General features: G+C 42.9%; 1 protein-coding gene across 1 annotated transcript; it reads left to right on the top strand.

The window, feature by feature from the left end:
- The first annotated feature begins 23,459 nt into the window (after positions 1 to 23,459).
- Positions 23,460 to 24,552, top strand: LOC131254982 (uncharacterized). The gene is made up of 2 exons (XM_058255679.1): positions 23,460 to 23,676; positions 23,954 to 24,552. The coding sequence occupies exons 1-2, from the start codon at positions 23,460 to 23,462 to the stop codon at positions 24,550 to 24,552; spliced, it is 816 nt and encodes a 271-aa protein (XP_058111662.1).
- Positions 24,553 to 25,519: the final 967 nt, after the last annotated feature.

Consider the following 25,519-nt stretch of genomic DNA (forward strand, 5'->3'; position numbering starts at 1 on the left):
AAACTCCAAGTCACGACGTTGATTATCTGCATAGTCTTTTGTCTACTCTAAGTGGTGCACAGTCGCTTCTGAACAATGTCGATGACCTGGGTAGTAGCTTGGACGAGCTCGGGCCCTAATAAACTCCTTTCTCCGACTTCTGCCCAGCACTGAGGGGCTCAGCAAGGGCGACCATAGAGAGCCTTATATGATGCCATGCCTATGCTGGACTGGAAGCTGTTGTTTTGCACAAATTCCGCTAGATCCAAGTGATTATCCCAGTTGCCCTGAAAGTCCAGAACACATGCCCTCAACATGTCCTCCAAGATCTGATTCACCCTCTCAGTCTGCCCGTCTGTCTGAGGGTGGAATGTTGTACTGAACTTGAACTCTATGCCCATCTCTTCCTGCAACCTCTTCCAGAAGGTAGAAGTAAACCTAGAGTCTCGATCTAAAATAATTTCCCGTGGAACTCCATAAGATCGTATGACTTCTCAAATGTATAGTTTTGCCAAGCTATCAGTAGAATCGGTCGTGCTAATTGAAAGGAATCAAGCAGCCTTTGTCAACCTATCAACAATGACCCAGATCGAGTCATGCTTCCTCTGTGTCTTTGGGAGGTTGGATATGAAGTCCATGGAGATGCTGTCCCACTTCCACTCTGCTAGTGGCAACGGCTGAAGGAGACCAGCGGGCTTGCGATGCTCATCCTTGATCTTCTGACACACCATACATTTTACCACGAAGTCTGCTATATCTCTCTTCATGTTGCCCCACCAGTATTATCTTTTGACGTCGTTATACATCTTAGTGCTACCTGGGTGGATAGCTGACTTGGAATGGTGGGCCTCTACCATGACTTCTTTCCTCAAGTTGACGTTGTTGGGTACGTACACTCGCCCTTGATACCGAAGACCACCGTCGCTACCAATCCTCCAATTGGGCATCTCTTCACCCTTACAGTTCTTCATTTTGACAAGCCACTCATCTTGGTCTTGGGTAAAGATAACCTATCGAACCAGGGTTGGCTCTGCTATCAAGAGGGTTATGTAAGCATCCAACTCGTCGAGGGTAAGCTGGATGTCGAAGTCCTGCATGAACTCCATCATCTCCCACTCCTTGATCATCAAGGTAGCTATGAACTCGTGCTTCTTCTTTCGGCTCAGTACGTCAGCCATGGAGTTCGCCTTACCCAGGTGGTAAGGTATGTTGAAGTGGAAGTCCTTGAGCATCTCAATCCACCGACGCTGGTGCTTATTCAGGTCCTTCTATGCGAATATATATTCAGGCTCTTGTGGTCACAGAATAACTGGAAATCCTCCCCATAGAGATAATGTCTCCATATTTTTGAAGCGAAGACCACAGCCGCCAGTTTTAGCTCATGCGTCGGGTAATTCTCCTCGTGTTTCTTCAATTGACGAGAAGCATAAGTGATTACCCTGTTGTTCTGTATTAGCACACAACCTAGACCTAATTTCGAGGTATCACTGTACACCACGAACTTCTCTCCTTCTTGTGGAAGAGTGAGCACCGGTGCAGATGTCAGCCTCATCTTCAACTCCCGAAAGGCTGCTTCCACGTTCTCGTCGCAGAAAAATCGAGCGTTCTTCTTTGTCAACTAAGTAAGTGGTCGTGCGATCCTTGAGAATTCCTTGATGAAGCGCCTGTGTTACCCTGCCATGCCTAAGAAGTTTCGGACCTCAGTGACTATGGTAGGTTGTTCCCACTTGGATACTGCTTCCATCTTAGCAGGATCGACTACTGTGCCTTCTGATTTTACTACGTGCCCTAGAAACCTTACTTCCTCTTCCCGAAATTTACACTTGGATAGCTTAACATACAATTGATTTACCTTTAAAGTACTCAGGACCATGCGTAGGTGTTGTTCATGCTTCTCTTGGATTTTGGAGTAAGCCAAGATGTCATCAATGAATACGATTATGAATTGGTCTAGGTACGACATAAAAACCCAGTTCATTAGGTTCATGAATACTGCCGGAGCATCTGTGAGGCCGAAGGACATTACCAAGAACTCATAGTGCCCATAGCAAGTTCTAAATGTTGTCTTAGGGATATCCTCATCCTTGATTCTCAGCTGGTGATACCCCGATCATAAATCAATCTTGGAGAAATACCTAGCACCTTTAAGTTGGTCGAACAGGTCGTCGATACGCGGCAGAGGGTATCTGTTCTTTATCATGACTTCGTTCAGCCGCCGGTAATCAATGCAGAGATGCATCGACCCGTCCTTCTTATTCACGAAGAGGACCGGTGCTCCCCACAGAGAAATGTTGGGGCGGATGAAGCCTTGGGTCAGTAACTCGTCCATCTGGCTCCTAAGCTCTTCCATTTTGCAAGGGGGCATGCGGAATGGGGGTAACGATATGCAAGCAGTTCCTGGTTTAAGATCTATGCAAAAGTCCACTACTCGCCTTGGGAGCAGCCCTGGTATCTCTTGAAATACCTCGGGGAAATCCCGCACTATTGAAATTGGGCTGATGGTGGACTCAACTGGTTCTAGTTTGTCTAGGGCTTACAAGCTTTCGAATGTACTATGCCTATTTCTTCCCTTCACTACAAAGGAGGCCTATCCAGGAGCAGTTATAGTGACTGTTTTGTCGCGGCAGTCCATTACTGCCCGGACCTGAGAAAGGCAATCCATACCGAGGATGACGTCGAATCATTTTATATGCATAATAATTAGGTCCATTGCTACTTCGTGGCTCGTGAGAGTCAGGGGACACGCTTTGCATAATTTGTCTGTTTCGATGAATTTACCCATGGGAGATGTTATGACTAAGGGGGCATGCATTCGAGTTACATTCAATCCTAGCCTAGTTGCAATTGTAGAATCTATAAAAGATAAAGTTGCGCCAGAATCAAATAAGAGCAGTACAGGGGTACCATTGATGTGAGTTATACCATAAATCGTCTGGTGGGGGTCTTCCTCAAATTCAGTAGTGGCTACTGCATACATGCGGGCGGGGGATTCCTCTGCTGGGCTGGAGGTCCTGCTCTAGGCGGTTGTGGCCTAGGTGCGGCTCTGATTGCTGCCGAGTTCGGCTATGGGTGATTCGCTGGAGGGGCGATTCCCTCATCCGTCATTCTTTTGAAGAAGTTTCGTGCTTGGTGTCTGCCTCTGTGGCAGTAATCGCAGTTCCTGTTGGGAGGCATGGACGGTGCGCCTGCAGGTATGACCCTGACTCTTCTCTTCGGTACCAATTGGGTAGGAGGCGCCTGCCTAGGCCTAACTAGGGCATCCCTGGCTGGGGGGTGAGTCCTCATGGCACGCTCAAAGTCTTTCTCCACTCTCATGGCCTTGTCTACCAGCTCTGCAAAGTCCTCGAAATCCCAGGCACATAATCGTGACTGAATTCCCTGCTTGAGCCTTTCTTTTAACTTCTATAGTTTGTACTCTGCATCCTCTAGGGCCCTGGGCACAAATCGAGAGAGTTCATTAAATCAGGCCTCATACTGGGCAATGGTCAAACTGCCCTGCTCTAGTTTTAAAAACTGGGCTATTTTCTCGTTCTTACATGACCAGGGAAAGTACTTTTCCAGGAACTTTGTCCTGACTCTAGCCCATGTCCATGCGTATGTGGCAGGGACACCCCGTTGCAGACTCTGCCACTAGTTTTCTGCTTCTCCCTTTAACAGGTATGTGGCTAAGCTCACCATCTATGAATTGAAACACTCCAAGGGCCGCATCATCTTGGGAATTCTCGCTAGCTAGTGTTCTGCATACACTGGATCCGGCGCCCCTTCGAATGTCGACTGTCAAAGCCTTTGGAATCATTTGAAGATATCTGCACCCCTGCCATCTCTTCTCGTGATGTCTCTCTACGGTCCTTACTTCATAGGGTTTCCATCATAACCACATGCACATCCTGCTACTGCCGCGCAAACATACCAGCTGTTGCTCCATAGCAGTGGCTATTTGCCCAATGGCTACAAAAGCTGCGGCCTCATTCTGAGCATCTGCGAATGCCTCAACAGTAGGCATCCTTTGTTCAAAATATTGAGATGGCAGAAGGAGAATCCCCTACAGCTTCAGACCCTGTATCCATGTTTGCCACTCCATGTGGAAGGCCTGTCATATATACTGGATTGCGCTCTCACTGGTGCTCTGGTGATGGAAGGAGATGTATGTCGACCGTACGTGTCCGCTGTGACTGTAACATGGGCGGCATGGCTTCCTATGGGGTCAGAATTTCATAGTTCAGGTGATAGAATAGTGAATCAACATTGAGTATATGATGCTATGTTGAATCTAGGCCATGGGTTAATTCATTTATAACCATTGGTTGGATGACCACATGGACAAGTCATGCTTTGATGAGCATCATAACATTGACTTAATGATTTGCCTAGATCAATGGGGCTTATGACTAGGAAATCTTTAAATAGAGCTCCTCTAAACTAAATGGGTTTGTGCTTTGGGATTTCTACGTGAAGTATAACTTCTCTAAACCAAATGGGCTTGCAATTATGGAATCCTTATGTGAAATCTACCTTCCCTAGACTAAGTAGGTTTGTGACTATGGAGCTTGTGTGTGGAAGTCATGGAATACACACCGAAACCTCTAATATACTTCTTTTACTAGGCCCATTTTCTTTCCAGCTCCTTGGGATGTGTTCTAGTTCTAGATCCAAACTCCAGATCAGCTATATAGTATATTAGTGGGCCACACCGTCCTAGATATGGTTAAAAAGAGATTTTCATGAGAGGGTAAGTTATATATGATGCATTTAGCATCACCCAGAAAGTCCTTCTAAGAGGCCTAGGATTTCAATCCATGTGCTAAATCTCTTCTAGATACCAAGGATTTCGAGTGTTTACCCTACTAATGTTTGGGGGAACCTAAGTGCTTGATTTCTACGTTCGTTTATTCTAACTACTTTTTAGGGGAACTTTTCTAAGTTTTACCTAAGTTATTTCCTTATAAATTTTGAATGTTGATCCCATAGCCTGGATATCTCAGACTTCGCTCTGATAGTAACTTGTAACACCCTGGTTTCCAGAACCCGAGTACGAGACTCGGTCCAGAAACCCGAGTGTTAATAATCAGGGGACTAGCGGAAAATATCAAAATCAGAGTGCGATAGCATGAGAAAGCAAGTAAGATGTCATATAAATTCGAATATTTGGCCCACTCAGCTGGGGGCCTTAGTTACAAAATTATAAGTTCTAAAGTACCAAACAACTGTAAAGAAATACTGAATCTATTGGTTGAGACTAAAGTAATCAGCTGCCTCCTATTGTGGCTCATCGTCATAATATCCTTCCTTAGGTTCCACTGTCGCGCCCTCAAGGCTAGTGCTGCCATCCTCTACATCTACTCCTGTACATTCTGTACGGTTGGATATTTGATGAATGAGTGGCCAGCTCAGTGTGAATGCCCCTTAAGATTACACACCGCTGCCTTAGTAAACATATTTTAAAGAAAAACAATGAAACATTCCAAAACAAACAAGATACAGTCTTATTAAAATGCATGGATGTATGAATGCACATCGACCTGGGGATGCTCATCCAGTCAGACTTAGGCTCGTCACCCATGCAAAAAACCGGTCACCAGCATAGCATATCTCATACAGCATGGTACCAAGCCATCTTACACATCTCGTACGTAAGTCACTAGCGAAGCATAACTCGTACAGCGTAATGACCAAAGGTCGATAGTCGGTGGTCTGGGAGCTAGCGAATCGATACCCTAAATGAAGGGCACGTGCTACAACATCGAGAAGTAGCCACCCGTCATTGCCAATATGCTATGAATGCATGATTAGACAACCATTATTATTCCAATTACAATTAGCTATTTTTGAGCAACTCAATGGTCACTGGGGGGGGGGGGGGGCAGCATAGGCCAACAGCTCGGGCATAGTGTCCCATGACCATCATTCTCGGTACATGAGGTCTTTTCACCTTTGAATGTTTAATGGGATCCCTCCATAAGTGATGTCGAGGGTCTCATTATCCACGTATTCTGTCTAGTTGCATCCTAAGCATGGCTCACATGCAATAGTGAAATTCTCCATGTGAAATGCTGCAAGTTTAAATCTTTGTAGTGATTCACAACAACCTACTAGCATGTAAAGGTGCATTACATAATGGTAGCAAGGTTTGTAGCATCATGAAATTTAAGTATAAAGTATCAAGTAATGAAATGTTAAAATACGGGGATCAATGATTATTGCATATAGTCAATATTAATGAACTAGTATGTGAACTTATCATGTAATCCTTATTTCATGTGAACGTATAGATCAAGATAGAACCATTAATCTTAATGCAATTAATCAGAACTTTAAACTAGGAATTATGATCTTAGATGGAAACTATGTTTGAACTAACTTAGAGATGGAAAGCCCAAGGGAAAAAGTCATCACCTGGGGGTCTGTAACTCCTTTCTTGATTCAGATTCCTGCGATTAACTAACGGTTCAACACTGTGTGACTAATTTCCTAGGATTGTTTCCAACCCAAGAGCTTATATTAGATACTATTTTCAAGACTATAGTAAACTAACGTATTGAAGTTGCATGGAGGCATGAAAGGACTCATGAACAAGGTTAGTTAGGCCTACCTTTGAGTGACCAGGCCTGCCAGACCTTATCCCAACATGTGGTCCAGCTTTGGGCCCAAAATCATTCCTAATCAAGGGCCGAGCTGGGCCTTGTCTTGGCCCAGCCATTAGGTCCCATGTCAAGTCTAAAGATGGGGTTGGGTAGCCCATTATTGTCCCCACCTGTAATGCGGCTTCAAAAGTAATGGGCCCACATCAATCCTTGAGTGAGGCCCACTGTGATTCATCTCAGGTGCGGCCCACCGTGAGGTGTGGCATGGCTGAATTCAGGCCCAGATCACAGCCCAAACAGCACTGACCGTGACCCATTCCTTTTGGACTAGAACTGGGTCCGATCATTGCCTAGTTGTGGGGCTGGTTTTGGCCCGTTTCTTGGTCTGATCAGCCCAGATTCAAGGTTGATTCCAACCCATCGTTGGGGCTAGTTTCAGCCCAGTTCTGGGTTGATTTCTGCCCAGATCTTGGCCCAAATATTTAGCCCGAACGGTGGCAATTCCTTGGCCCAACCCATGCCTCAAACCAGGGGCTGCATCGGCCTAGAAGTGACATTGAGCTCAACATTTTTGCTAATGTTTTCAGCCCACAACACGGCCCAGAACGATTTGATTTTCGGCCTTGACTTGGGGCAGATCTCGGCCCACCTGAAGGTTCGTTACCAGGTTAGATTGAGGGCCCAGTTTGAGGTCTGTCTTCAACAAATTGCATGGCTTAGCTGGGGCTCGCTTTCAGCTGGATTTAAGGCCCAGCTGAGACCTGCATTACATGGCCTGATGAAGGCCTATCTTCGGCCCAACTAAGGACCGTTTTCAGCCCACTATTTGCACTAGCAGGAGGTTGGTCTCACGGCCCAGCTAGAGGCCATTTTTGACCCATACGTCAGCCCTCGTCATGGCCCGGTTTTGACAATGGTCTCAGGAGCTGTGGTTGGATGAAGGTGGAGGGATAAGAGCATTACCTGGCTTGACTTAGTCATGGCCTGAGTTCTACGAACTCGGTCGAGTTCGGTTCGGAGCGTTGCAACACATGCAACCGTCCTCACTCCTTTCTCTTTCTTTGCTCATGGTACTATAGGCCCGTGCGGACCAAACTCGGTCCAATTTGAATGGGCTGAGTTGGTGCAGTGCGACACTGAGTCCACCAGATCCTCCCCTCAGACCTCTCTCTCCTTCTCTCTCTCTCTGTTGCTCTCTTTAGTGCAAAACCCAAGGCACCCCAACGAATTTTATAGTCGAGAGAGAGAGAGCTTGCACGAACTTGCAAACAGCTGAGATGAATCGGCCCTTGCAACGACCACCTTCGGAAAGCTGCTGTGTATGGGGTCCATCTGACCCTGGGGTGGGTTTCTGCTGCCGTGGCCCACTAGAAAATCACTTTTTTAGCTCTGGTGGGGTCCATCTCGGCATGGTGTGTCACTCGTGTAGACGGGGAAGATGACCTGGCCATCAATGGCCGATTTTTACAAGAGGTATTTTTGCACGATCTGGTCCATTTAGACGAAACCAGATGAATCCTCTGATCACTGTGAGGCCCACTTCTCTGGCCTTCCATCCGTGTTTCGGAAGTTCTCGCAAGATGTTCTTATTCTCGCCTCGTTCTCGCGAGACAAGATATCTTATCTCGTAAGGACATGGCTGCCCTAGAGGGAATGGTTGGGATCAATCCACGAGGCCCAGGGAGGGCTCGGATCGAGCCAGTTGCCCCATCCTAAAACGACAGTTGTCTCCTCTGCCTTTTTAATGCTGCAGGAGGCTGTCTGCCTGTTTTTCGAAAGAAGAGGGTGTGTTTTAAACGAGTGAACGGACAGCTATGATCAAATGATCAGGATGATCATGGATCAGCCATGTGGCCACAAGTTGGCCCACCATCTCTGATCTTTAGCCATTCATTTCGGTTTAGTTAGTTTCCATCCCAAATCTCTGTCCCTCTGCATGGGTCTGAACAGATGATTGGGTTTTAGTCGTATGGGCCCCACAAGCCCGATGGATGGCTCGGATCAACTAGAAATGACCGAGGTGGACCATCTAGGAGGCTGACACTCATCAGTTCAAATGCTTAAACGAGCGGGAGAGAGAACCTGTTACTTTCTTTTGAAATGGTCGGGTCAACGCTAGTCAAATTAGCGAGTCCCATCCCGTGCACGTCGTGCATGGGAGTGCTCAGTGCACTCGCACACCGTGTAGGGGCTACTGTGATGTTCATGACAAATCCACTTTGTCTATTCACTCGGAGATCCCCATCTAGGGTTCCTGGCCCAGTTCGGGGTGGATGTGAGGCCCATGTGGGCAGCATCGTACGTCCCAGGACTTATTTGGCCAATATACGCTGATCCAATGGTTGGATCGATCCGGTATTCTGTTTCGATGGTTGAATGGGAACTCGAGAGGCAGTGAGTGCTTGGTTGGCCATTCACTATCTCTCGAAGGTCGATTTCTAGTACATTGTTCTGTTTCTTTACGGCCTGCTGATTTGAAAACTGCCTTAACTTGGGGTGGCTTGGTTAGACTTACCCTTATGATCGTTGTAGGCTTCTGCTCAGTTCCTAAGGTCCTTGATGGATGGCTTCAATGATGACTAGAAGCCTATCCTGCATTCATTGAATTTAGGTTATCCATTTATCGAAACCTTTGAAATCCTATATTACGGGTGTAAATGGTAATACCCGTGTACCAGAAGTGAAGGGTGTTACATGCTGATACCTTTGAAGGATAGATAGTATTTGGTGCTGAATCCAAAGAAAACATTTGAATTTTTAGATCCTCCAAAAAATAATGATAATTCTTCATATTTTCCTCCACCTCTACAAATCTTACAAGATAACCTTCCTTCGTTGTCAGGAGAGCAAGAGATAGGAAGGCATTGTTATTTTTTTAGAAGGATAAGCATATTATAATTGAAGACTCATGGTTGATCTTGAAGAATTTAACTTTAGAATAATATTGTAAACATCTCGGAAGTATTTTCCGTTGTAATTTGCATCTATTTCAAGAAAAAATGCATTTATATATGTTTGTCTAATTGGTATATGAGATTTTCTTGATTTTTTATCATCATGTTAGGCAATTGCATATTTGAGCATATTTTAAGTAAAACAGGCGAAAATATGCATTCGCAATATTAATGTATCTGCAACATTTTGATGTTATGCATAGTTTAAGCTCGAACTAGTATGCTTTTGGCTGAACAATCTCTGACTTGACCGGAATTGACTGGACTTGATTGGACTTGACTTGATTGGACACCTTCACACACAATTTAAGCACATGAGTAGTGGCACAATCATAATTTTAAACTCTTAAATAATCAGAGTCAGGGCCTTACGTGAATGGTCGCTGCAAACTATCATGAGTTCACTGGACTTATCACAGCCAGGGAGTTCACAAACCGCGATCCATCAGAGGGGGCCAATGAAGCTACCGGGGCTGTAAATTCAATGAGATTTACGCACAGGGTTGGCCACAGTAACTCTTTAGAGTTCACGGGGTGCGCAAGGCTACTTTAGAGTACCAAATCCAAGGTCACCAGTCCATCAATGAGGAAGCTAAAAACCTGTCATCAAAAGTTTCTACTGGTATCGAACCAAGAATCTAGGGGGTCTTATGCATGGTTAGCCTATCTATGGACAAATCCAAAGAGCACACACTGCAACCCGCTTTTTCTTCGTTTGGAAGGTCGGACCCATTCATGAGAGGGCATTTTTTCTCACCATTCCTTGTGACGCTGTCAAAAGCTATACAAATGGCATTGGTCTCATGCTGTAATATCCCAAGTAAATTTTGGTGGTATAATTTATTTATTTATTTATTGGGTTGTTCATTTTTTAAAAGAATTCTCCTATAAATATTAAAACTTGATACTAGTAACTATGATAGGATAACACTTTCCTTGGGTGAACCCTACATCACATTGTCATATATCCCTTATAACTTTTTAACCACTCATTCAATTGATAAACTATCCGTACACTTACTTATTCATATTTTAAGGAACCTAACCACCTGTTTATTTTTTCAATCTTAAATTCTAAATATTTTTTTATATAAATCAAGGGCCACAATTGCATAAGTCCACTTAACCAAATTCCTAACTTTCAGATTATGATATAATTTTCATAACTAAGATTATTATCAGGTTAGATTTCATTAAACGTGATCATACATATCACAGGACCAATACCATAATTATAATTCAAATGGTATATATTAAAAACGACATATATCTTTTAAATATTTTGTCCGATTGTAAAATCCTCCATACATTTACCTTGAAATCACTAGATATATATTACATTCCATCTATAGGATTTTTGGACATCTCTATCATACCAAACAAAATGTCATATGATCAGATCCACCCATTTTTGGGACCCAAACAAATAGTTCGACATGACTATTATGATTCTTATATTTTTCTATAGAAACCATACCAATGAATTAAGATTCTAACAACTACAACTTGATCAATTTGGGCGCCAAGTAATCCCAGGATAAATACCCACATGTACAGACCTTTCTCAAAAACTAACCATCTGGACATTTTGTAAATGGCTATATGAGAATTCCAATCATCTATTTTATTTTCCAAAAATGTCCATCCAGTGGGTACTTATCAAAATCTGACGGTAGAGATCACCCATGTTCAGTGACCCAATTACAAAGTTGAATTCATCATTACGTAGCGCTTAAAAACCCTTAACTGGGAATTTGTTCATTTAAGTTAAATCTTCAAAATGCGAGGTCCATCATCGATCCAAAACATCTAAGAGTGTAGATGCCCATGCACATAGACTATTCTTAAAACCATATTTGCACATGCCCATTTATATCCGAACTTATACCAAGACCTATTCACCTAATTTAAACCAAAATCCCTTAATTTCTACACTTAGATCCATTATGTCACCATCCATTGCAAATATGGATCATAACTCTCAAGCGGTCCATCTAAAAACTAACATTAATGGTTCATCATGAAGATCTTGTTATGCCCAACGCTCTTATCGGTCGATTTTGAGAAAATATCTCTTACGAGACAATTAGACCCACAAATCAATGGTGATCTAGGCTTAGAAAGTTAGTTCCGATTTTATATTTTAAAAGAATCTGTGTACACTTATATATATTATTTCACCCTGTACATCACACAACAAACTCTTATACTTTAAACCATCCATGAAACCATCTGTACACAAACTTTGTCTCCTGTCAAGGAACCTAGTGGACCATACACTTCTCATTTACAAAATCATCCAACCGCTCATCATTCATTTTTGTTATTATCATAGATCGTCTTATCTATTTAATCGATCATCGAACCAACAGTACACATTATACAACTTCGAAAATCATAAAACCTTACCGGTTTAGTTTTAGCGTGAGGGGTCATATTTCATATCAAATATGTGGTTCATACCAAACTTTGGATAATTTTCAATATATATGAAATCCATAACTCACTTGCGTTTTATCTAGCAAAAAAAAAAAAAACGTAAAGATGAAAAATCACGTGTGAAACCTCCCATGCATTAACATAAAGTAGGACCCACCTTATAATATAAAAGAGAAGAGGTGAGACGTAAGTGAGATCTCACTACCAAGCAGGAGAGAGAGAGAGAGAGAGAGAGAGAGGAAAGAGAAAAATGAAGAAAGAAAAGGAGGAAAGAGAAAAAGGAAAAATATATATATACTTTTTCTTTTTATAAAAAAAAGTGAGTTTTCTCTCACTTGATATTTATGAAAACTCTATATAATTTAATTTAATTCATTTTATTTGTAAATTCAATTGTACTTATAATACAAAATTGCCATCTTGGATGTATTTTTTTAATTTGACGTAATTACTTACCCTGCTTCTTAAAATGTTGTTTAAATTATTATTTTTGTTGTCATTGCTTTAATATGATTTCATTGAAGTTTTATAGTCTTATTGTTAATCCTATCTAAAATAAATAAATAAATATATTTATTTATTTGCATTTAGATTTTGTTTTGTTAAAAGTTATTGCAAAATCTTGAGTTTATATATATTTTTTATATAGATCTTAAATCGTATAAATCATGTTGCATGCTTATCTTTTTAATCAAGATTTAATAAATCTTGTTGCATGTTTATCTTTTTAATCAAGATTTAATAAATCTTGTTGCATGTTTATTTTTGTCATTATATTTTAACCATGATCTAATAGATTATGTTGAATGTTTATTTTATTTTTATGTAAAATTTTAATTATCTACATACAATTTACATTGATTGAAAATTTTTGTTTTTAGTTTATTAAATCATGTACGTCAAGTATTATGGATTGACCGAAGAATAGTAGTCATTGAAGATATTTAGAAATATTTGATTTATGCAATATTAAAAGCATGCATCATTAAAATAGTTATGAAACACCAGAAAATAGGTGAGGCGATCAAGTCCTCTGGGTTGAAAATCCCTAAAGCGTAAATAGGTGGGGCGATCAAGACCCTTGGGTTGAAAGTCCCAGAAACCCAACTGGTACCTTTTGGAACCTCTACCGTACCCTTTGAGTGGGTGAGCATGTTAGGATTGCAAAAGGTTCCCACTGCCAGGTTCGGTAGGGTAGTAGTCTGACCAGCTAACGTACAAATGGGTCCCTCACTAAGTGCCCTTTGGATGGGTGAGCATATCATGCAAGAGGTTCCCATTGCCAAGCTAGGTGTTGTATTGGCGCGGGTGTTGGCCAACCGGTGTAAACTGGCCCTGGTGTTAAAAAGAATAAACCACACCTTTTATCATGGAGTATAGCATATGTTGATTTCATGCAATCATATTCCTTTGAATTTACATTGAAATTTTGTGTTTATTAAATCTCCCCATTTGTTGTTTTACCTAAATAGGTACCGTATCTTTTAATACTTTTATTCATGTTATATGAGGTTATTTTGAAACCTATGTTGAGATTACTCACTAGGCTTCGCGGCTTACCCTGTTGGGATTTTAAAATTTCAGGATCAGGATCACATGGAGGAGCTTAAAGAGATTTTCTTTTATTTATTTTATTTCTTTACCATTTTCTAAATAAGTGTAATGAACATTTAGTACGATAATATTACGATGATATGTGTTTGATAATAATCTTGAATAGTCGGAACATGGACATTTTTCTTTAAATAAATGTTTAATTATTAAATTTTTGGATTGTTATATCTTATGAATGAGGTTATTTTGTCAATATATGCGTGGAATATGAAATGTAAACATACAAAACATAAGTCATGCCTACGGGTACGGAATCGGGGTCGGATATACCCAGGTGCCGGATTTCGGGGCGTGACACATGCACGATTAGCCTCCTCTACTTTTGGCTGCTTAGGGCTTTTGGTAGTGATTGGCTTCATCTACTGCCCGCATAGGTCTAAGCATGTGATGGCCTTCACGAGCTTTTTAGGGTCACTAGCTTCTCACTACTACCCGCATAATTATATATATTTGCGACGATTTTAGGTCTTATGCGTATTTGGCCATATAAGCTTGGTTACACCGCTGTAAATGATGAATTACCATCATTGTCGTAAGGTTTATGTGCGGTTGGTCATACAGGCTTGTTCCACTGCCATGATTGTGAATCTACAATTGATATACTGCCGTTGCCGATGATGTTTTGATAATGTTCATGGTTAAAATAGTATATCAGCTTGGTGATGATAACATTTTCGATAGGATGCCTTTCGTGTCAGTGATCAATGACGACAGCGATGATTGCAAATTTGGTGATAATCATCGGCGCTTGGCAATAATTGATGATAATATCATTTTTGATGTACTTGATCTTTATATGCTTTAGAATTTGCCTTTGCTTAAGAATTCGCCTCTTATTCATTCATATGAAGAAGAATACATGGCTTTGCCTTTTGAGGCTATCTCATCACTCTACTTTCTTGCCCCCTTTTGATTTGGAAGTATTGTACTGATAATCTTCGTAATCAAAATCACAGTGATCTTCAGAGACAATATATCTTGATGCAGCAAATTTTGACAAATATACTGATACCTTATCATTACGTACGGGCTATCTGAGATTAGAATTGCCCCCAGTTTTGAATCAATCAGGTTTGTGCGCTCTTATCTCCTCTCTTATATCATATGCTTTCCTTATGATTATTTCGCCGCTATCAATCATTTCTTGTAATATCTTCTTTAGATTGAAGCAATTCTCAGTTCGATGTTTGAGGAAATGATGATAATAAAAATAGTCACTTTCACTTATTTTCTTCATCTCTTTTGGACGTTTTGGCTATGGCAACTTGATCTTTTCTGCTGCCAATAATTTGTTCAGCATAGGAAGTATATCATCTTCTTCGAACGAATACCTCTTGTAATCCTCAGACTGTCCGAATTCTTTCTCTATTTTCTTGATCGTATATTTATTCGTGTCTCTTCTGTCAGATTTCCTTTGTTCATCTTATTGATTCTTCATCTTTCTTTCTTCTCCTATGATACTGACTGAAGTTCTTTTAAGATTTAGAAATATTTCACTTTTATAAGACTATTTTTGCAGTAACCTTTTCTATATGGCCAACGTTTTCGATTAGATCTTAAAAGGTGTGTATATTCAGACCAAGAAGACTCGATGCAATGGTTGGAGAGGGTCAATGCCCTACTCATGGTGATGGTGGTGATGGTTATCCTTTAAGATTAATAATAATTCAAGAGATTCATAGGAATAATGTGATGGTTTTGATACATCTCGTACTCCACCACTACAAGTGGTATCAGTATGTGCAACCAATATATATATATATATATATATATGCATGCCTAGCAAAGTATGTGTGGTCCATCATACGTAGTGATCATCACAATGTTGAATATAATTCATATAAAACCCGACTCGGCCCGTATCCCATACTATGGAAATTCGTCGGTGTGTCCAATGCTACCATGGATTTACACGAACACATCATGACGGCACAACACACCGATCGGATAAATTACGTGACACGATTTTTTCATAAAGCGACTATTTGTGGCATCCAATTCCGGAAGTGATGTGACACATATTGCGAATTACTTACATCGATTTGTGCACCACTATCCAAAATCCATGGAATTACGCATCGACCAAGGGGGTCACTACCTAGAGTGCATTACGCCCACAATAAAATATATGAACCACTATATATAAGGCCTATAACACATCACTTGCACCGATAGAGAAATAAGTCGATCCATGAGGGTTTTAGAATTCCAAGACATATGCCCAAGCCATAAAGGGAGGTAGCACAAGACTAACTTAATAAAGGAGAAAAGTAGCATTAAGCTATCTCAATAAGAGAGAAAAGTAGCAAATAAGCTAACTCAATAAGAATAAGGGGAGATGAGCAAAAGGCCAACTCAATATAGATTGGAAGCATGCGTCGCTCTCAAAATTGGTAAAGAGTAAGGCTTGTATCCATCATCCCACATAAATTCATAAAAATCACGCATAATTAAAATCATATGGTAACCATAATTCTCAAAAAGATAAATGATTCATAATGGTCCATCAATCAATTGCATGAAAAATTACAGTAATATGAAAGTATGTAAAAACTAGATAAATCATATCAACTCAAATTAGTGTAAGCTTAAAGGAACCCCTCACCTTAAACTTAAATCTAAACCTGTAGACACCCCACCCAGGCAAACATCCACAAGCGGTAAGGACGATTCGGGCCATGATCAGCAATCCAAACCTAAAACCCTAATCCAAACCATACCGAACCCTAAACCCTAATCTAAACCATACTCGAATCTGAAACCCTAATCCAAGCCCTGCCTAAACCCAAAACCCTAATCCAAACCGTACCCGAACCCAAAACCCTAATCCAAACCCTACCCAAACCCAAAACCCTAATCCAAACCCTACCCGAACTCGAAACCCTAATCCTAACCATACTTGAACTTAAAAACCATAATCCAAGCCATTAAAACCTCCCGAACCCAGCCAAAAATCCCAAATCTAGGACCAATTCGAGCCAAGTCAGCCTAGAAATACACCCAACCGAGCCAAAAACCCAAAAAAGGACTATTGGACAAACCAACGCGCCACACGAGGACCGCCCGTTCTGGCCAAGCTTGAGCCCAGCCCGGGCGGTAGTTAGATTACTGCCAGCGGTACTCCAATTACCTCCGTTTACCGAATGCGTGTGCCCTCCGAGCAACAGCTGGCACAACATCCGAAAGTCAACTTTCTCTAGGAATTACCCCCCCTATCTGATCCTATTTACCATTTTACCAAGCCCAAGAGCCAGTGAGAGCGCGCCACGTGATGTTTCTCTCTCCTCAACCAATCACCATTTGCCACCTTAACTTTTACTCCTCTTAAACCTCCCAATTACCGCAATACCATTGGAGAAGGCTATAAATAGCTCTCTCCTCCTCTCATTTTCAACAACAACAACAACACCTTAAGCATCTCCACATCCAAGAGAATGAGAGAAATAGGGAGAGGAAGAGAGGGAAGGAGCTCCCAAGCCTCCCAAGATTTGATCCTTTAGCCACTCCCCTAGCCTTGCCTCTTAACTCTTCTAAGCCTAGCCCACGTTGGTCATGGTTCAATCCATGTTCTAGCCTATCCAAGTCTAAAGCCAAGGATCCACTCATCTCATACACCATTATGACATTTACTCCCTTCTTAACCCTCCTGCTCCTCTAGACTTCTGGCGAACGTATGCTCTATGACTTGTCGTACTACGGATACTGTCACATCTGAAATTCCTAGTAGTTTAGTCCATTTTTCTTACCTTTTTCATAAACATCATTACATACGCCTTCTAGACACGTCATGAACATATGCTCTATGGCTTGCCGAAACTTTGGATCTTGTCACATCAGAAATCTGCGCGTGTGCGTAGTCACATCTCGACCACTGCATCCATCTTCCCTTGAGAGTATTTTATCACACTAAGTAGAGACCATACATTTGTATGGACAGAGAGGGTGCCTAACATCTTCCCTGTCCATAATCGAGGTTCCTTACTCGGAATCCCGGGATCACAGACCAGGAGAGGTAGGAGAGTCTTCGGATATCTCCAACCTTCCGTATTCCGCGGTTCTGGACAACCGCGGGATTCTGAGATTTATCAGCTAGTGGCGACTCCAACATCCACAACTCAGCCTAGACACCCGCACCATAAAAAAAATATACAAATCAGCATGGGCGCCAATTTTCAGTGTCCACAGAATGGCGACTCTAATGGGGAGTGCTAGCTTTCACTAGCTGAGAGCCGACTTGAAAGTTTGTGATACTTCACTCTCAAGGGATATTCATCATTGCATTTGACAAAAAGAAAAAAATTTGGCTTACACTTTCTTAGGCACTAGTTTGAACCATGACCACTCGATCCCATGCAACCATGACCTCTCAAGCCAACCATGAAGATGAGACGGCAGTTCAGCCAACTCTTGAAACATCAGCACCCACATCTACACCAACACCCGCACCATTACCTCTAACAGCTCCGAAAGACCCATAAGCTAACACAACCGTGCAAGAGGTGGCCCAAAGTCTACGGGTAATGCAAGAGCTATTGCTTCATCTGGTACAGAGTGTCACACCAAATACATAGGCAACCCATCCTAGTATACGGAATAGTTCAATCCCTCAAACTCCTTTTGCTTTTTCCCTCATTCCTCCAACAAATCCTGTCCTCCCTCTCCCAGAGGAGTCAACACAAGATTAATAACAAGCAGCAAACAGGAGTAACCCTCCCACACATAATTACTCAAACAATTAGGTCACAACATCCGTTCCCCCTAATGGGAACCACAAATAAGAACTGGCGAATGCCCATGAAGGGGGTTAGTTTTGAGTCCAACTCACTCCCCCTAATGGGAGCAATATTTCGGAATTGACAGATACACCAGGCGGGAGCCATTTCCGTACATCACACCCTCCTTTGAAAGGGAGTAGTGTTCAATCTCAATTACCTCCCGCCACCGAGAGTCTATCTTCTTTCCAACAACCCCCCATTCTAGCAAATCAAAGGATCGAGGAAGTCGATCCTTACGAGGAAGAGGTAGCATGAGCCCTACAACAAGGGGCAAGATACGCGTAGCATAACAGAGCAGAGATTGAGGAATTGTGGGAACAACTACAAATGGTGCAGAACCAACTGCAGAGGCAACAGGGGGTGGATCATCCATCCACCAAGTTCAGGGACTTATGTCCTTTTCCAGATGCTCGGGTACCTCTAAACTTCGAGGTACCCAAATTCAAGAGCTATGACAGTAGTGGGTGTCCCACAACACACTTGAAAGCTTTTTGTGGGGAACTCAACGCGATAGCAGGGAATGATGGAGCCTTGATACGTCTCTTCCAGAAATCCCTTAAAGGTGACGCTTTGAATTGGTACACCTCACTGGACAACCATCAAATCAGAACCTAGGAAAGACTTTCCAAGGCATTCATTGACAGAGTTTCATATAGCTTAAACGTGGCTCTAAGGAGGTCAGACCTGGATGCCCTAAGGCAGAAAAACAATGAGTCTTTATCAGCATACATAGGGTGATGGCAGGCCATGCCAGCCCTAATGAGAAACCCCATCGATGGCGAAGAACATATGTCCATGATCGTCCACTTTGCAAACCCAAGCATTTCTGGATATCTGATCTCATACCCATACGTAAATTTCTCCCAGCTCATTCGAGCTGGGGAATAGGTGGAAATCAGGATCAAAGCTAGAACCATTTCTCCATGGCCGCACCAGGCCCCTTCAATCAAAAGGAACAAAGTCGATCGAGAGGAAACCTGTCGGATATGGGAATAGAAATAGTACTGCTCCTGCGCAACGTGCCACAGAGGTCAACAATATTGTAACCAACGCTCAAGGTAACCAGTACGACCCACAACCGGAGCCACAACAAAATAGGCAGTACCAGCCACCGAACCAACAATACCAGCCATAGCAAGCCCAGTAGGGATATAACGTGCAGCCACCTCAGCAACAGCAGCAACAGCCTCGGGGAAATGCGCAAGGCCCATACAAGTAGGCAATGCTAGGTAGGAAGTTCACCCCCTAACACAAACATATAGTCAGGTCTTGACAATGCTGATGCAAAGGCAACTCTTGACACCACTACAGCCTCAGCTTCCGCCAAATCCCTTGCCACCAGGATACAATGAAAACCAATATTGCACGTATCATCAAGCTCCCGGTCATCTAACAAACCGCTGTTTCACCTTGAAACATGCGGTTCAAGAATTGATCGAGAACCATAAGATTGCAATTACCTCGTATGTTGGCAATGTCAATCAGGTCAACATTCTCCAGAATCCCCTGCCATCACATCCCGTAGAACCCAGCATGTCTGGCACCTCTACCGTCAACAACATCGAAAGAGAGCATCCCACATACTCTTCCCCACATCACTCCATACAAGCAATCATGCCCAATACAGAAAATCAGACATGGAGATACCAACAGGAGCCTCTGCCTGGACACAGATATACCTCGAAGCGGCAACAATAGCTTCACTTCTCATTCTCGAAGCAGCACCCACCACGCCTCTGCTCATACTCAAAGCGGCACTGACAATGCAACCCTCACCCTCCAAAGGGCATCAACAACATCTAGGTCACAATCTCAATCTTTCACCCTCCAAGGGGCACAACTAGGCTCCCCCCTACATGTCCATATAGGTTAGGTCTTGAACCTATCATCCTTCCGATCGATCTCCCCGATCTCGCCTCGCTGACCCTACAAGGGGCAACCCCTGTCCAATCTCCAAGTGTCCTCTTGCCCCACTAATTGGCACATGCCCAGAGGATTCCTCCTTCACAAAGTACACATCTAAAGGAGGAGGAAAATCCCACTTTAAGCCCTATGAGGATTCAGTTGTATCCCAGGGAAAGTCCTCGAGTCCACCACAAACAGATCCCACCACTCAACCTCAAGAACCAGTGATATATCTGGAAAGGAGGATGGTTCCCTCCTATAACCCAAAGGCAGTCCCATGGCAGTATCCTAATTGTGCCGAAGTGGGCAACAATGACAGGTATTTTAGAAGAGATAACCATAACCTGAAAGGAACTCGTGGAACTGTGGCAGGAACAACCCACAAAGCTGACACCGCTTATGACATAACAACTTAGCTCAAGTCCATTCCCACATAAATTTTCATCTGGGAACTCTTGTGTACATCAAGATCACACTGAGAGATCTTTGCAAAGACCCTGAATGATGCACACATCTCTCCTGACGTACCACCTGAAATGGTGGCAAGTATGATCGGCTAACTCTTCGCACCATGAGCGATCACATTCTCAGACGAGGAGTTACCACCTGAGGGCCGCAAACATGGATGCTCATTAAATATAGTTGTCCGTTACAAGAACTTCAAAGTCCCAGTCGTGCTTATAGACAACAGATCAAGCCTAAATGTTTGCCCTCTGAGGACTGCCGAATGTTTAAGGATAGAACCATCTTCTTTCCGACCCAACACTATGAGTGTCCGAGCTTTTGATAACTCCCGAAGGTAGGTAGAAGCGGAAATAGACATTGAGTTACAGATTGGACCAGATATAACTCTAGTCACATTCCAGATTATCGATATTCTTACCTCCATGCTGTTGGAGCCATCCCATCCATTCTCCATCAAAGGGTCAAATTCCCGTCGGGAAATCAAATCATCTCGGTACTGGCTGAGCCGAAAATCATCCTAATAGTGGCGGCCAATACCTCAGAAACTGACATTCCAGTGATTGACATCCAGCATGCAGAGGGTGACATATCATATCACAGTTTCGAGTTTAAAATTGTGAACTCCATTGCCAACCCTCACCCGCTTATAGCCAAATATGTCATCCTCCCTGCTAAACGTCTAATCCTAAACTACCGTACTGAGTTCCATGAGAAAGGTATGGTAGTAAAACCAGCCCGTGCCAACATATAAAGACAAGGACTAGGGTATCAACCGACACCGGAACATTAGGCCGCGAGGTCTAAAAAGAGGCAACCATTCAAGTGCACACCCATCAAGTTCGTTAAGGCTAGCACAGTCTGTGGGGACACACATATCTCCCTTGAAGATCACCTCCAGCGACTCAATCTAACAGAACATTCCAGCCAGGAGTCCATTTGGCCGCCAATAAGGTGGGATAAGATCCTCAAGACATCAAAAGCACATTCAATGCTAGGGGCAGAACCCCCAGACCCATCACATGAGACTAGGGGTATGGAACTAGAGCCACCCAGAGAGGACCTAGGACCAGGAGTGCCCATTACAAAGGACATAGGCAAGAATGGGGAGGCACCCATCCCCACTAACAGTCGAGGGGAAACACCCCCACTAACAACTAAGCAGCATAAGGGGTAAAAGTAGCCCATTCATTAGATCGAAAAAGGGAAGCGGCCTTCCCTTGATTAGACAGACATCAGGATCCTACCGCAATGTGGACCCGAGGAACCTGAGGAGCTCCAACTTCTGAACCAAGAGATCGAATCAGACTCTGACTCTGAGCCCAGCCCAACAGACATCATGGTCATCAGGACGGATGACCCATAGGAGCAAACAGAGTAGAATGACAAGATTGAAAGGGGAAAAGAACCACGCTGGATAGCCACCCCCCTAACGATCGAATTAGCCAGTGAACCCATGATTGTCGGTCCCCAAAACAAATGCCAATGTAAATAACAGTTGGTACCCTGAATCAAGACAGGACCAATCATGGTTTGTAACACCATCCTGTTCGGGACACCTTGGCAACACAAAAAAAATCAGAAAACCTTCAAAACATAAAACATCACATATTCTAAAAAGCACAAAAACATCAAATACTTCTCAAAATCACAAAACATCAAAAAATATTCAAAACACAAAAATAATTAAAAAAAACATTCAAAAATCACTATGCCAAACACTTCACACACCGCGCATGAGTTTGAGGTTAACTCATATGATTTCGATCTAGAGTTAGACTTCGAGCTCCTAGGTTCGGATGAGGCTCAGGATGATGGAAATGATGATATAACTCTCGAACTTGAGCACTCCCTCGAAAGGTTCGAAACGAAGGTCAACGTTGTGGTAGACGACTTCAAAATTATGAACTCGGGATCAACGGAACTCCCCAGGGAAGTGCGCATCGGTAGATCACTGTCCTCAGAATACAAGCAGAGGATGATGGAATTCCTGAGACCGAGATTGTCCAACTTTGCTTTCTCTTACGAGGACATGCCAGGGCTCGATGGAGACTTGGTGGTACACCACTTGCCAACAAAGCCAGACATGAAGCCTATCAAGAAAAAGCTACGGACAATGAAACTAGAATGAGCCCTAAAGGTCCGTGATGAAGTCATCAAGCAATATAATGCACGATTCCTAGTAGTTTCCAACTATCCGGAATGGCTCGCAAACATTGTACCAGTTCCAAAGAAGGATGGTAAAGTCAGGATGTGCATCGACTTCAGGGACATCAACAAACCAAGTCCTAAAGACGATTTCCCTCTGCCTCACATCGACACACTGGTAGATAATACTGTCGGACATAAGATCTTCTCCTTCATGGATGGATTCTCAGGCTACAATCAGATCAAGATGGCCATCAAAGATCTAGAGAAGATTTCTTTCATCACACCTTGGGAAACTTGCTACTACCGGGTTATGCCTTTCGGGTTGAAGAACGCAGGAGCCACATATCAGCGAGCCATGACTACTTTGTTCCATGACATGATAAACAAGGAAATGGAGTCTGTGGACGATATGATCATCAAATCTCGCACAATCAAAGGACATTTTGAAGACCTCAAGAAGCTCTTCGACATGTTGGATAAGTTCGAGCTCTACCCCGCAAAAGTGTGTCTTGGGCGCAACCGGAGGTAAGTTGTTAGGCTTCATCGTCAGCGAAGATGGCATATGCGTGGATGGGACCAAGACTAGGGCAATCATCGAAATGTCGCCGCCCAATATTGAAAAAGAGATTCGAGGTTTCCTCGAAAAGATCCAGTATATCAGCCCATTCATCGCGCAGCTCACCCCAATCTGTGAGCCCATATTCAAGCTTCTACGGAAGAATTCGCTAAAGGAATGGAACAACGACTATCATACGACCTTCGATAAAATTAAGAAGTACCTGCTAAATGCTCCAGTGCTCATGCCACCTACCCCAGGTAGGCCACTATTGTTGTATATCTTTATCGCAACAGAAGCAATTAGATGCATCCTTGGCCAACACGATGACACAGGAAGAAAGGAGCAAGCGATCTACTACCTAAGTCAATGGTTCACAAGCTATGAAGCTAAGTACTCTAGCTTAGAGAAAACGTGCATCGCCCGAGTTTGGGCAACACAATGGCTACGATAGTACATGATCGCTCACCCAATCCTACTGCTCGCTAACATGGACCCGTTGAAATACTTGTTCGAAAAACCAGCACTAACAGGCAGGCAGGATCGCAAAATGGCAACTACTGCTTTCCGAGTTTGACATCACCTATTTCACTCAGAAGGCAATCAAGGGGAAAACACTAGTTGATCACCTAGCAGCACACTCTCTGCCAAATTACCAACCCCTGAAGACCTTCCCTGATGAGGACATCCTCCTGATTGAGGAAGAAGAAGAAAGAAAGGTAGGAGAGCAGACACTCTTCTTTGATGGAGCCACAAACTCAAAAGGGAGTGGAGTAAGCGCCATACTCTACTCTCCCGATGACATCCCAATTCCCATATCTAGGTTATTGGAATTCCAATGCACCAACAACTTAACTGAATATGAAGCATGTATTACTGGTTTGAGAGAAGCCATCATCCTCAACGTGAAGAAGTTGCAAGTCTTCAGAGATTCACGACTCATCATCAATCAGACGAATGACAACTGGAAGACAAAGGATGAAAAGTTAATCCCTTATCACATCTATCTAGAGAACCTAACTGAGGAATTCGAAGAGATCATGTTCTCTTACATGCCCCGAGCCAAGAACCAGTTTGCAGATGCTCTGGCTACCCTCGCCTTAATGCTGGAAATCCCAAAAGGAATTTTCGAATGAGAGCTCACTATCGAGCTCCAGGAGGAACCCGCGTTCTGCCTGCAGATAGATGAGATGAAACTTCCTCGAATGATCCATGGTACACAGATGTCAAGGAATATCTCGAGCATCAGAAGTACCCGGAAGGACCAACATCAATTGATCATCGCACTATCCAACGACTAGTAACCCAGCTCACGATCACCGGGAGCATCCTATATAAGTGATCCTTCAACCAAGTCCTTCGTTGCGTGGACGAATCAGAAGTGCACAGATCATGTCAGAAATCCATGAAGGACTATGCGGCCCACACATGAACGGACATATGATGGAAAAAACGATCTTACGACTCAGATACTATTGGTTAACGATGGAGACATATTGCTGCAAACATGTCAGAAAATGCATCAAGTGTTAAGAACATGCGAACAAGATCCATCCGCCTGCTTTCAAACTTTAAAACCTGACGAAGCCATGGCCCTTCTCTATATGGGGACTTGACATCATTGGCAAACTTAACCCCAAAGCTTCAAATGTGCATGAATACATCCTGGTGGCGGTAAATTATTTCACCAAGTAGATAGAGGTAGCATCCTACACCACCATCGCAGCATCTCACGTAGTCAAGTTTATGAAGAACAATATCATTAGCCGATATGGGATCCCTCATGCCATTATTACAGACAATGGAACTCCGTTCGTCAATAAAAGGATGAGTGACTTCCTCGATAAGTTCAAGATTCAACGTCATCGGTCAAGTCCCTACCGTCCTCAGATGAATGCTGAGGTCGAAGCTACAAACAAAACCATCATCCGCATACTGGAGAAAATGGTCAAGACATATCGCGACTGGTCGAAAATACTCCCATATGCACTCTGGGCTTATCGGACGTCTATACGGTCTGTTACAGGAGCAACTCCATACAAACTTGCATACGAAATGGAAGTAGTACTACCAGTTAAAATTAAAATCCCATCAGTCCAAGTA

Source organism: Magnolia sinica, chromosome 9 (assembly GCF_029962835.1).
Source record: "Magnolia sinica isolate HGM2019 chromosome 9, MsV1, whole genome shotgun sequence".
Lineage (NCBI taxonomy): Eukaryota > Viridiplantae > Streptophyta > Magnoliopsida > Magnoliales > Magnoliaceae > Magnolia > Magnolia sinica.

Coding starts and splice junctions, on each gene's coding strand:
- LOC131254982 (XM_058255679.1), top strand. CDS start 23,460: ATGTCGCCGCCCAATATTGAAAAAGAGATTCGAGGTTTCCTCGAAAAG. Junction 23,677..23,953: donor GCTCATGCCACCTACCCCAG/GTAGGCCACTAT, acceptor ACTAACAGGCAG/GCAGGATCGCAAAATGGCAA.